Source organism: Schistocerca serialis, chromosome 8, assembly GCF_023864345.2.
Source record: "Schistocerca serialis cubense isolate TAMUIC-IGC-003099 chromosome 8, iqSchSeri2.2, whole genome shotgun sequence".
NCBI classification, from domain to species: Eukaryota; Metazoa; Arthropoda; class Insecta; order Orthoptera; family Acrididae; genus Schistocerca; species Schistocerca serialis.
In genome coordinates this window covers 200,771,280-200,785,727 of record NC_064645.1, presented here as the reverse complement: position 1 = coordinate 200,785,727, position 14,448 = coordinate 200,771,280, and the positions used below count along the sequence as shown (strand labels likewise).

Sequence of the window (14,448 nt, the reverse complement as noted above, 5' to 3'; positions counted from 1 at the left end):
CGAACGCTGGTCCAACTGAGGCGCCAGGTGGAAATGGCATGGCAAGCCGTTCCACAGGACTACATCCAGCATCTCTACGATCGTCTCCATGGGAGAATAGCAGCCTACATTGCTGCGAAAGGTGGATATACACTGTACTAGTGCCGACATTGTGCATGCTCTGTTGCCTGTGTCTATGTGCCTGTGGTTCTGTCAGTGTGATCATGTGATGTATCTGACCCCAGGAATGTGTCAATAAAGTTTCCCCTTCCTGGGACAATGAATTCACGGTGTTCTTATTTCAATTTCCAGGAGTGTATTTCAAGCATTCTTTTCCATTCAAGCATTCTTTTTCATTCAAGCATTCTTTTTCATTCAAGCATTCTTTTTCATGCATCCTCTTTGTGGCAGTTAGTTATCTATCACTTCAATATTGTTGTTACTATATCCTGGATTTTCCATTGTTTGGTAATATGGATCTTCATGGGAGTAAGACTTAAATTGTTAGTTGTGAACCACTTGTAAGACTCTTTAGCTATCATCCAAGCTGTATCTTCTAACAGTGAGTTTGCGCCCTTGATTATTATGCTGGTTCACCAGCAAACTTCAGACTTTCTGGAACACCCTTTAAGACCATTGTAAGCTCATTTATGTAGGTAAGAAACAAGAGTGGCTAGCCCCATGTTATCTTCTCCCATTCTGAAGTTTGTTTTATGCCTGAAGCACAGTCTGCTTTCTCTTAGGAAAGTAATATTCCATCCATGTAAGAGGCATGTCAGTAATGTCATAACATTTTAGTTTGCCAAGTAGAATTTTGTAGCCTATGCAGTGGCTTTGGTAATGTCACAGAATTTATCAACAGGATATTTTTCTTATTTATCTCTGCTAGCACTTTTTTGAAGTCACTGTATTGCTTTCTGTTTAGAGAGTCCTTTAGGAAAGCCAAACTGAGAAGCTGTTAATGAGTTCTGCTCATTTAAATGAGTCAGTATGCTATCGTAGGGCACTTTCTCAAAAGCTTTTGAAAATAGTGGAAGGAATGATATAGCTAACTAGAGGTGATTTACTTATCTCCAGTTTTGTAGATAGATGTTACTACAGCTTATTTAAGTCTGTCAGGAAATATGTCCCATATCATTGATCTATCACAAAGACGCCTTGGGGGTAACCCTATTAGACCAGCACAAAATTTTAATATTCTGCTAGAAACCGTCCTAGCTACAGAATTTAATACTTTTTAATGATCTGACGAACATTCTTGATCCCCTTAGGGAACGTATTTTTTAAACTAATGTCAGTTGGTGGTGGGTGCAGTGTCTATTCAAGTAAATCTAACGCATTCGCCTTTGGTTGTTTATTATGCATGCAATGTTTGCAGCCACTGCAAGGAAGAAATCATTGAATTTGGTGGGCTATGATTTAAAAGTGTCGCCATTGCTGCCAGAGGTTACTTTAGGGTCTCAGTTTAATTTGGGTAATTTTTGTTTGTTTGTTTGTTGTTTATAATGTTCTAAATAATTTTCAACTTATTATTTTAGTGTTTTTCTTTTGATCATGTTACATTAATTTTTATTTTTTAATGACAGACTGGAGGATTTTGCAGTACTGGTGGTAATGGAGTTCCAGAGCTTGAGTACAACTTGTTGCCTGAATTATGTATAGCTCTCTCTTTCTAGTGCAAGAGTCTTTAACCTCAAGAGTTACCCACTTGTTATCCTTGTTTCTGTTCAATTTGGGATTTATTTGTTCGATAGGAAAAACGACTGATTGCTTTAGAAACACAGAAAGAGTTAAACTATCTCTCAAACCTTTCTAATTTATAAGTGTCTTCCCAGTGTTCTTGCAATAATTTCTCTCTAAACATTGTGATCGAGTAATTGTTTATCATCCTGCAACATGATACTTTTATTCTATGATTTGTAATGAACTAGTCAGTAAAAACAAAGATGATGTGACTTACCAAACGAAAGCCCTGGCAGGTCGATAGACACACAAACAAACACAAACATACACACAAAATTCAAGCTTTCGCAACCAACGGTTGCTTCATCAGGAAAGAGGGAAGGAGAGGGTAAGACAAAAGGATGTGGGTTTTAAGGGAGAGGGTAAGGAGTCATTCCAATCCCGGGAGCAGAAAGACTTACCTTAGGGGGAAAAAAGATAGGTATACACTTGCACACACACACACACACACACACACACACACATATCCATCCGCATGTACACAGACACCTGTGTACGTGTGGATGGATATGTGTGTGTGTGTGTGTGTGTGTGTGTGTGTGTGTGTGTGTGTGTGTGCAAGTGTATACCTTTAGATCTGGACTGATCTAAAGTGGAATGACCACATAAAATATACAGTAGGTAAAGCAGATGTCAGGTGGACATCTATTGGAAGACTGCTAAGCAAATATAATTCATCCATGAAAGAAATTGCTTACCAAACACTTATTCAACTGATTCTTTCAGGGGCCCTTACCAGGTTGAATTAATAGAGGTGCCTCTGACAGAGACATCTTCAAGGAGTTTGACATTCTAATGCTCCCTTCTAATAAATGTACTCTGTAATGATAATGGTCACTTCTAATAAAAATAATTTTCTACTGAATTGTCTGCACAGATAAAAGCTAAGACAGAAAGGTATTTACACTGCCTGACAAGAAAGAGTGAAGTGCCCAGAAGGGAAGGAGGAAGCAAAGTGAAACTTAACAGGTTGAGGAGGTTTGTGATGTTATTTCAATGATTACAAAATCGAGCCAAATTTACTAAGAAGTTGGCAGTATGAGCCCTTTTCTCAATATAATTTTGCACCTCCTTTGGCCTGCATGCACTGATTCGCTTTGGAGGGTCTCATAAAACCTTTGTATCCTCTTCTTAAGCAATCTGAATATCCTGGATACTGATACTGGGGCAGGGTAGACATCTGATCTGGTCCCCCATGTGTTCTATCTGGGTCAACATCAGATAGTTTATAGAGACATCTATCATGTGTGGACAAGCATTAACCTCTTGAGAAATGGCACCACAATACTGTCACATGAGAGGTAACACATGGGGACACAGGATGTATGTAGTGTACTGTTGTACTGTCACAAGTCCCTCAATTGCTACTAGCCATGATCTGATAACTCCCCACCAGGTGTAATATTGCTATCCTTCTCCAAAATATTGGAAGAAGGAGATCTCTCCCCAGGTCACCATCATACTTATTGATGGTGTTCATCTGGGGCAGTGCAGAAACACAATTCATTGCTGGACATAATGTGAAGCTATTCATCAGCAGTGCATGCTTCCTAGTCATGACCTCACTCCAAATGCAGGTTTTCGTATTGTGGTGGTAATGGAAACTTAGGCATGAGATGATAATTCCCTTATCTGGCTGTTACTAGTCTCTGACCAATTTTGTGTGATAACACAGGAAGTTGCAGTGAGGCCATTTGCTTGTTCTGGAATCACAGGTGCAGATGTGAAGGTGTTATTATGTGCTTTGTGCTCATTACAGCAATCCTCCTTTGTTGTAGTTAGACATGGTTGACTGAAACCTTGATGACAAGTATGCCCATCCTTAGATTCCTGTGCAGTCCAATGTTAGGCTACTGTCACATCTGAATGCCCCACAAATCTGGATATTGCACAATTTGAGCAGGTGGCAAAATGGAGACCAACAATGAAGCCCATTCAAAGTCATTCAGGTGCTCATAATACTGTCTCTCAAATAAGTGTCATCTCTGTGTCGTTCATAGTAATCAACCACCATCTGATGCTGCTCAAGCCTCTTATACACCCTACCAGGTCTGATAACAACACTAAACATGAACAACACTAACATACACTTGTGGCCATTCTATCTGTCACAGAGAATTGCATCTCTAACCATTTACATACCTGTTGATGGTGTGTACATTCTACATTGACGTGCAGAGTGTCTTGTCAATGCTTCACTTTTTTGTCAGGCAGTGTGTATAGGTAGTGATTCTGTTTAAGGTTCAGAGTAGGGTTTTGTGATACAGTAGAAAGTTCTTAAACAAGCTCCTGTGTGTCATGAAGCAAGGAATCAAAAATCTCTGTAAATGGAAAAGGAAGTTAATAATTTACCATATTGACATTATACAAAACATTTTATTTTCCAAATTCAAAAACTAATGATTCCTGTTACATGTATAAAAAACTGTTTAATATAACTTAGGATGCAACAGCTTATTCTTCCTTTCATTCTTCTTCTTGTTCTTCTTTTGTCCCCAAAGTAGGGACTTTCCATTAAATTTTATCATGTTAAATATAGCTTGAGTAAACAGAAATAGTTTAGAGGAGCTTAACAACATTTAATTGTTAGTGCTATTTCTAATAGCTGCTTATTTTCTCAATGTATATTTCATTCATTACATGTACATGAAGGTTCTTCTTTATGTGAGATACATGGAAAACAATGAAGCTTAGTGTTTAAAATATTCATTGAGGGCATATAGTGCTGATTGACTCAGGGCTCACAAAAAGGTATCTTATAAAGGAAATGGCAATGTTCACTGGTGTATCACAACACATTGTCCTACAGATTTACTAATTGTTGCAGATAGCATGGAGTATTACAAATTAACATCTGATTTCCAGTTGAAAGATGATTATGACAGACTGGAACCACAGACATTACCAAAAACAGCTTTGCTACAAGGCAAGGTACTTTGCAACCCATTCATGAATTGCAGTTCCTCTTAGTTGTTCATCTAAGAGGAATCGCAACCCATAGGCCAAAGGAATCACCACCCACGGGCTTGGGTAAAGAGTTTCATGCAAGTCTCTTTTCATCACACTTCCCACAAACTTCCTCATCTTCAGGGGTTGAAGAGATGTCAGTGGATTGCGGGGGACTGTAGACATTTACCTGCTCGGGCAAATCAAATTCCCTCTTAATGTTAATTATGGTAAGTGTTAATTATACATATAAAACCAATCTGTATAAGTGACATTGAGAATACCTGGGTCTGCCTGGATGTGCAGGGATGCGAACTGTTTGCTCTGACCAGCATACACTACTACTTCTGGAAGAAATGGGTGGGCATTTATGTCTTTTAAAATCTGAATTTTACACAGTTTAGGTAACAGCAAATTGCAATTGTTATTGAGGCTCATGCAGGTGGACACATATCAAGGCTAAAGTGACCATTTTTTCCCAATGCACTTCTACATAATATTAATACATGTAATTAAACAATGGAAAATCCAGGATGGAATAATGACAATATTATTAACAGGACAGATTGCTGCTCACCATATAGCAGAGATGTTGAGTCATAGATAGATGCAGCAAAAATACTGTCAAACAAGTAATCTTTCAGCCAAAAGGCCTCGGCAGGCAGAGACAGTAGTCATGTGCATGTGAATGTTTACCTATTTGACAGTCTTTTTGATATGTCTGCGAATCAGTGTCTGTGCTGTGTCTGTGAGTAGCAATCTGTTATTTTCATAATATTGTTAATATATGTAATTACTGTTATTTATTTTCTCTCATTTATTAAACATTATAAGTAATATCTTATATATGTGTCAATATGTAAGATTAAAGATGTAAATGAAAATAAATAGCTTCTTTGTTCTTGATTATACTGACCTAATTTCTAGATTGTAAGATGAGTGGTCTTGGCATAGACTATTCTGGAAATGTTGAGAAACCATTTTCTGGAGACAGTGGCAAGTGCGCTAAATGGACTGATCGTGAGCTATTTCCTGAGGGAAGGTTTGCTGATCGACTGTTTCCTGAGGGCTCACGATCAAGTGCTGGTCGCTTCTGTCGTAATCCTGATGGTAATCTGAGAGGTCCCTGGTGCCCGCTGGATCGTGGCGATGGAAGTCCTGCAATAAGGGCACCCTGTGAGATTCCATTCTGCAAAGATGTTGGTTAGTATCATACTTGATATTTGTTGGTTGTTTGATTCAAAGGTAACTGTTAAGGTTTTGAGAAAGTGATACAAATTCCTGCCTTTCTAGAAACATAGTTGCACATGTTCTCAAATTATATCCTTTAAGCTTTATGTTCCTGGTGCATTTTCTTAAACTGCTTGGTAAAGTAAAATACACCTCCCAGTGAAATCTCATCAGGAACACTTCCAAGGCAGAGGCAGACAGTTCTGGTGCTGCTGAAATTGAATATAGACAGTTCTTTCCACATCTAAGAACAGAGAAAGCTCACTCAGTGAGTGAGTTGTAGGGTGTGTGTGAAAATGTCTTGATTCAACAGCTCACAATGGATACTTCGGCTCTGGCACCCTTGTGAGCAGGTGCATTGCTTGATTGCATGAGAACTCAAACAGATTTTCCTGTGGGCACTTCTCCTGGGTTCTGTTGAAAATGTTATTGTTCCATCTACTTCATGTGTGATTATGGCAGTGTGTTTGTTTGCAGTGAAGAACATACATACCATTCTTTTGCTCAGTCTGATTCCTATAATAACTTTTGTCGATCAAAAACCATCACATGAACGTACAGCCAAATTGTGTTACTATTTACAATGTTGGATATTGATTTTTCTATGCAAGCACATAATTCATCTCATTTCATTTTAGGATATGCTCTGTAATATTTGTTGCAAATCCAAGGTAACTGAGTGAGGGGGCACAGTGGTTAGCACACTGACTCACATTCAGGAGGATGACAGTTCAAACCTGCATTCAGCCATTGTGATTTAGGTTTCCTGTGATTTTCCTAAATCACTTTAGGCAAATGATGGCATGGTTTCTTTGAAAGGGCATGGCTGACTCCCTTCCCCATCCATCCCAAATTCAATGGGATCAATGACCTGTTCTTGGAATTTATAGTTTTGTGTGCCTGATACATGATTTTTGATGGCATGGTGAAGTCTTCCGATCTCATCCCATCCAGTAAGTCTTCCTGACCCATGGTTCTAGGTGACTTTTCTGAAATCTACCCGTTTTCCTTAATTTGTCTAGTCCTTTTCCTTCACCCCTCTTCTTTCCCCTTCAATCTATCTGCCAGCAGGAGCCACTGGCTCCAAAAGCTTGCATAAGTATAACCTACATCTATGTGTGTGCTCTCCTGCTGCCACTTGGTGAGTAGATTTTTTTATTTATCCATTTACATTATACATAATTATTTTGTAATCATACTGAAGTTTTAGTGTACAACATGTTTCAAATGATTCAATTTTTTATAATATTTTAGTAGAAACTTCATCCATATTTAATTCTTTTACTGGAGGGTTTATAGACTAAATGTTTCTACAAACAATTTTTTAATACTATTTGTTTCAGATTGGTTGGAATTCACAGCTGAAACAAATGAGTTCACTCAGTTCACAGATCTTTCTCAGCCAAATAAGACATTGCCATTGAAAACTGTCAATCTAACATTTGGAATACGTCTGTGGGATGCTGCCTCCTGGTCAAGAGCCACTGCCAAAATACTCTTTTCACCATTTTCAATTCCTGGAGCAGCTCAAGAGCTGAGTAAATTTGGTGCTGTTGAACTCACCATATCTAAGGACAGTTCTGGCTTTACTAAAGGATTAGAGGTAGTTACCAAGCAATATCCAATTCATGTCTGTTACATACTATTTCATCACTTTGTTAATGTAAGTGATACTTGTTTAGTGGGACAAAAATATTTCTTCAACTAGAGAGCATTTTTATAAGGAAAGTAAGAATGTGAGCATCACAAATCCATCAAATACTTGTTATGTAAAGTTTGTTACCATTGATCAGATTATAAGAACTAGATGCTGTAGATGGAAGATGGCAGAAAGAATGGTATTGAAATTTAAGAACAACAAAAATATCATAATTCACAAGTACAGGTATTTACATATTTATAGGTCTGATCTGACAAGGATGGGATGGGCAATCAGGTGCAGCCTTAATGTAGGAACCATCCTGGCATTTGCCTGAAATTATTTAGGAAAACCATGGAAAACCTGAGTCAGGATGGCAGGACGGAGGCTGGACCCTCCACCCTTCCAAATATAAGGCCTGTCAGTTTAAAACAGGGTTACCTCATTCAGTTTATCTATAGTGCACAATAGTTTTGTAAATAGGCTGTTTAAATATGTAAAAGGCTATTGCTAGATGGATAGTTTATTTCTCGCTCTTAGTCACTGCACTCACTACGTATTATACCCATGTTATTTCATAATGTAATTCTACCACACAATTATCTGACATCACTAATAATAGAAATTAGTGATGGAGAAATTAATAGATGAAGATAAAAACAAATGTAATTCATACATTTATAAAAAACTAAATTTATGTAGACCAGTTTTACACATTTAGTTGCATCTTAGTAATCCTAAAAGCCCTTTTTTCACTTACTATTATACTTATAATGGTGTCCACTATTTCAAGGTTTAAATGTATCTTTAATAAATTATCTTTATGATGAACTTACAAAATACTAGCTGTTACCCATGGCTGTCCTTGCATGTCAATAATTGCACTAAGATGAGTGATTGTGAGTGTGTAACCTGTTGTACATGCGATAACATCAGCTGCTGTCACATTTCTGTATGTATGGGTAACCATAGTTTGTGATGTGAAGCCCCACTCCTACAACACACAGTGCAGCAGTACATGCAGCATCACTGCTGAGTGTAGGCAGGACCATTCATCTATGCATGGTAATATTGAAGTAGCTATACATTCTAAAACGTGTACGTTATACAACAAATTTTATAATGCTTTATGTTAACTGATAAAAAAGATGTTCCATTCCATTCAGTGTTCCTCTTAGTGGATGATTCTCCTCTCCCCTCCACCCCACCCCCCATGCCCCCAAACCACACCTCGATCCTAAAGTAGACTATGTAAAGTAAGGTCAATATACCTCCATACAAAATTTCTTCAAAACTGGCTCAGTGGTTTAATCATGAAAATGTAACAGAGTTACTTTCACATTTAATGATATTATCATGGAAGAATGGATTAGACATGTTCAGGATTGTATAGTCATTGTATTAATTACACTGAATTGTATTATGTAGAAAATATCAACCAATAAAAGCATTTTCAAAATATGATATATTTCAAAAGTCAAAGAGTAAATAGCTTTTTCAAAGAGTAAATATTTTTCCCTAATTCACTTGACATTCTTAAAATCAATAAATATCTCACACTACATGTGGTGTCACCGCCAGACACCACACTTGCTAGGTGGTAGATTAAATCGGCCGCGGTCCATTTAGTTCATGTCGGACCCGCGTGTCGCCACTGTGTGATCGCAGACCTAGCGCCACCACAAGGCAGGTCTCGTGATACGAACAAGCACTCGTCCCAGTTGTACGGACGACCTAGCTAGCGACTAGATGTACGAAGCCTTTCTCTCTCATTAGCCGAGAGACAGAATAGCCTTCAGCTAAGTTAATGGCTACGAACTAGCAAGGCGCCATTAGCCTTACAGTGATTGTAATTAAAGTCTCCTGTGTATAGTCAAGAGCGATGTACCACAATGATTGATTAAAGATAAGTATTAATCCAGCTATGTACTTTTCTTCATAGTATTAATTACGTAGCCTGTTCCAGTACTTGATGCCCGTCGGCGTGTGTGTGTACGCGTGCCTTTCTTTCGGCTACCCGTCACTGTGGACTGGCTGCCTTGTCAGTCCACATCACTACACACTTTCAAAAGCAGCCTTTGTTCTTCCTCAGGGTTCAGTCTACCTCCATACTAAATTTCATCGAAATCAGTTGAGCAGTTTAGTTGTCAAAGATAACTGACAAATACACTTTTTCATTTATAATATTTGTGTGGATGACTCTTGCTTTAGCCCCTGAAGCCCCACATCTTGCTCACCTGTGAAATTTTTAACTTGTTGTTTGTATGCTGTTTTCTAGATTATGTGTTGAACATAAGGGATTGAAAAACTTAATACTAACACAAGGTTTCAACCAAAGTAATTTTATTATGTATTGAGTTCATCATCATCACCACCACCATCATCACCCATTTCAGATTAGCTACTCTATAAATGCTTCCAGTAGACTGTTACATTCTTTATACTCTTCAGCAATATCCATCTCAGCTGATCCTACTTGTTTTCTAATGTTTTTTACCCATCCTTCATTATCCTCTTAGTTTTTTTTTTTTACTCAGTTAGTATCCAGCAAAAAACTTCCTTTGCACATCTAGGATCCATTCTCCTGCCCATCTCCAAGTCATAATTAAGTCTTTCACTCCAGTTTTTCCCCTGATTCTTTTGTTAGCTTTACTGTTTTTTCTAATAATGCCCAAATCACATTTCTGATTGTTTCTCAGTGAGGAATCTCCAGCTTTTGAACCATTTCACTTATGCCATAAGTCAGAATTGGTAGTACTCACTAATTTCAAACTTTGCAAAATTAGGTTTGAAAATCCTATTTTGATCATACATTGTAAGCTTCCATGGCTGGTACTGACATCACTTAAAACTTCTGGGCTAGTAGACCATGATTGATGTATAAAACTTTCTCCTAGAATTTCCTCTCTGACTGCGGAAGACATCTGCAGAGGTAAAGTGGCAAACTGCAACCAGAACTCAAGAGAGCACTGAATATATGATCAGTGTAGAGGCCACCACAGTCCATCATGTGACATTGGCTATGAGATTATCTCTGGTAAAGCAAACATTCCTGATTGAAAATAATGAAGTGTTATCATCTGTCTGGTTGAACACAAGAGGAATTGCCACCTGGGCGATGCAAATAAATCGTATCTACTGGAACATCTTTACCAAGAGGGTGATCATGAAATAAAATTCATGAGAGATTATTATCATATTGAAAACATTGCATTATCATGCATGTGTGTATAGAAAGGCTATTGAGATTTATAAGACCATAATAATTTTAACAGAAATTAGATAGAATTTGGGTGTCAACATTGCAACAGTAGAATGACCATCAATTACTTTCAGTTGAGAATGTTTGTATTACCAGACATAATCTTGTAGCCAACATCATGTGATAGACTGTGGTGCCCTCTATACTACCCATATATTTGGTGCCCCCTTGAGTTGTGATTTCAGTTCACCATTTCACCTCTGAAGATGTCTCCCACAGTCAAAGAGGAAAAGTTAGGAGAAAGTTTTATACATTGACCATGGCCTATTAACCTAGAAGTTTTAAGTGAAATGCTATTTTGTTTATAGTCTCCAGTTTATATCACAGATGTCATTCATTAATACTTTGTTGAATACACTGAACCATAATATCGATGATGAATAGTTCATTAAAGTTTCCATGACTACAATGAAAATAATCAGAATTATCTCTGCTTGAATTATGATTGTGGAAACTACATGTAGACAAGGCAGAAATCAATTACTTGACCAAATGGTTTCACAGTCCACCAAAGTAGAACTTAATAGTGGTAGGTCAAATGTCACTTTACTCAGATCCCAAGCAGACACAGTTATAGCTCAAACAACCCAAAGAATAATCAGTATAGTGCAGAGTCATAGCCAATATTTCAGTCACATGGAAAGGAATACATTAGCTTTCAAACAGAAGTGCAGGTAAGCTCACAGCCACTTGGTTGACCCACGTGACATGTCACTTAGAGATTCTGTACTCACTGTTCATGGCAGCTCATTTGTATGTAGGTGTAATGAAGTGTCTCAACAGTGTGGCATCATCCATTGATATGTCCAATGAGATTAGAAGAAAAAAGCACTCCAGATCATTTTAAAATGTTTACTTTATGTTATATCTAAAAACAAACATGATGTAACTTACCAAACGAAAGCGTTGGCATGTTGATAGACACACAAACAAACCCAAACACACACACAAAATTCAAGCTTTCACAACCAACAGTTGCTTCATCAGGAAAGAGGGAAAGATGAAAGGATGTGGGTTTTAAGGGAGAGGGTAAGGAGTCATTCAAATCCCGGGAGCGGAAAGACTTACGTTAGGGGGAAAAGGGACAGGTATACACTCGCACACACACACACACATATCCATCCGCACATATACAGACACAAGCAGACATTTGTAAAGGCAAAGAGTTTGAGCAGAGATGTCAGTCAAGGCGGAAGTACAGAGGCAAAGATGTTGGTGAATGACAGGTGAGGTATGAGTGGCGGCAACTAGAAATTAGCGGAGGTTGAGGCCTGGTGCGTAACGGGAAGAGAGGATATACTGAAGGGAAAGTTCCCATCTCCAGAGTTCTGACAGGTTGGTGTTAGTGGGAAGTATCCAGATAACCCAGACGGTGTAACACTGTGCCAAGATGTGCTGGCCGTGCACCAAGGCATGTTTAGCCACAGGGTGATCCTCATTACCAACAAACACTGTCTGCCTGTGTCCATTCATGTGAATGGACAGTTTGTTGCTGGTCATTCCCACATAGAAAGCTTCACAGTGTAGGCAGGTCAGTTGGTAAATCACGTCGGTGCTTTCACACATGGCTCTGCCTTTGATCGTGTACACCTTCCGGGTTACAGGACTGGAGTAGGTGGTGGTGGGAGGGTGCATGAGACAGGTTTTACACCAGGGGCAGTTACAAGGGTGGGAGCCAGAGGGTAGGGAAGGTGGTTTGGGGATTTCATAGGGATGAACCAAGAGGTTACGAAGGTTAGATGGATGGCAGAAAGACACTCTTGGTGGAGTGGGGAGGATTTCATTTCAGGGCAGCATTTGAGGAAGTCTTATATCCCTGCTGGAGTGCCACATTCAGAGTCTAGACATGCAAGAAAGGTAGACAACCATCTTCCTCTATTTCCATTGTGAAATGTTGTTATGAATGGAGTTGTGGTGGAAAAAAAAAAAAAAAGAAAAAAAAAAACAAACAATGTAGCAGCTACACAGTTATTTGAAGAAGGGATAATTGGTATTAAGTAACCAGAAACTTGCCCTTTGTTTATTTTTATTATATTTGTTTATTTTGTGTTCCATAAATCCATGTAACAAATGAATCAAAATGATATAGGATGTGTCAAATTGTACATAGTTTAGATGTAACTTATGTAAGTGCAATAAAAGTGCAATTGAAATAAAATATAAACTTCAAGACATATATCCAGTTAATAGAAAGATGTGTTATACTGAGGAAGGATGAGTAATGTATTTAGGAAGAAAAGTTAAGCTAAGTATTCCAGTCATAAATAAATACATGAATACCAAAATTTTTGAATGTCTATGATAGTGCTCAAAATAAAATTTATTAAAAGCACAAATGTAGACTTCAATCTTGAAACAGCCTTTGACTGTGCCAGTGTTAAAACGTCATTAAAAATATTTATGGAATATTATAATTAGTTGCACTGCCTATGACTCAGTGAAGTCTTACATCATTAATAGAAAACAATTTGTAGTTAAAAAAGAGTGAATGCTTTATATAGATCTAAGCCACTAATCAAAGCTGATGTGTCTCAGGGTTCTGCAGTACAGGCAGTCCTATTTGTTACGTATATTAATGACACATAAGATCACCCTCTTATTTCTACAATAGTAGTAAATGCAGATGATATGTCCATTGATTGAATTGGAGATCTTCTGCAACAGTGCTGTGAATGAATTTTTGTAATAGCCATCTGGTGTAAGTAACTGAGCTCATCATGTTTCTCTATCTTCTTTGGTTAAATTATTTAATCTACATCTACACTCTGTGATCAAAAGTATCCAGACACCCCCAAAAACATATTTTTTTTATTAGGTGCATTGTGCTGCCACCTACTGCCAGGTACTCCATATCAGCAACCTCAGTAGTCATTAGATATCGTGAGAGACAGAATGGGGTGCTCTGTGGAACTCACGGACTTTGAACATAGTCAGTTGATTGCGTGTCACTTCTGTCATACATCTATACGTGAGATTTCCACACTCCTAAACATCCCTAGGTCCACTGTTTCTGATGTGATAGTGAAGTGGAAATGTGAAGGGACATGTACAGCACAGAAGTGTACAGGCCGACTTTGTCTGTTGACTGACAGACCGCTAACAATTGAAGAGGGTCATAATGTGCAATAGGCAGACATATATCTAGACCATTACACAGGAATTCCAAAGTGCATCTGCATCCACTGCAAGTACTGTGACAGTTAGGCTAGAGGTGATGCCAGCCACTAGAATGATCTTATGATGGAGGTGAAAATAGTTCTGTAGGGAGCTAAATTCCTGCTTGGAAGTTGGTCTGGCCATCCCTGCAGGAAGTGTTAATGCACTTCCTGTAATGTTGTGTTGGTGTCCTTGGTGCTGGTGATAAGGGATGTGGTGATGGGAAAGTGATCATCTAAATGGAAACAAAGGATCTCTTCCTCATCGAACATTGGATCAGTGCCCGACAGGAAGCATGACAGGGTGTCATTGTTGGTGTGTTAAGTACTGTTCCGGAAATATATCTCATAGTTGTATCTGCTGAGGAAAAGTGCCCAGCACTGGAGTCAGTGGGCTGTTCAACTGAGTAGCTTAGTGGCAGGGCCTGTGGTCATGGATTAAATGGAACTTGGTGCCATAAGCCAGGGAGCAGGTTGGAGGAATGAGAAGGTAC

At 38.4% G+C, this 14,448-nt stretch overlaps 1 protein-coding gene across 1 annotated transcript in view; it reads left to right on the top strand.

The window, feature by feature from the left end:
• The window catches only part of LOC126416914 (uncharacterized), a 306,432-nt gene that overhangs the window by 57,747 nt on the left and 234,237 nt on the right, over window positions 1–14,448 (top strand). Inside the window, exons 4-5 of the mRNA XM_050084797.1 lie at window positions 5,596–5,871; window positions 7,242–7,501. Coding sequence (XP_049940754.1) covers window positions 5,596–5,871; window positions 7,242–7,501 — 536 coding nt within the window. The remainder of the gene's footprint in view (window positions 1–5,595; window positions 5,872–7,241; window positions 7,502–14,448) is intronic.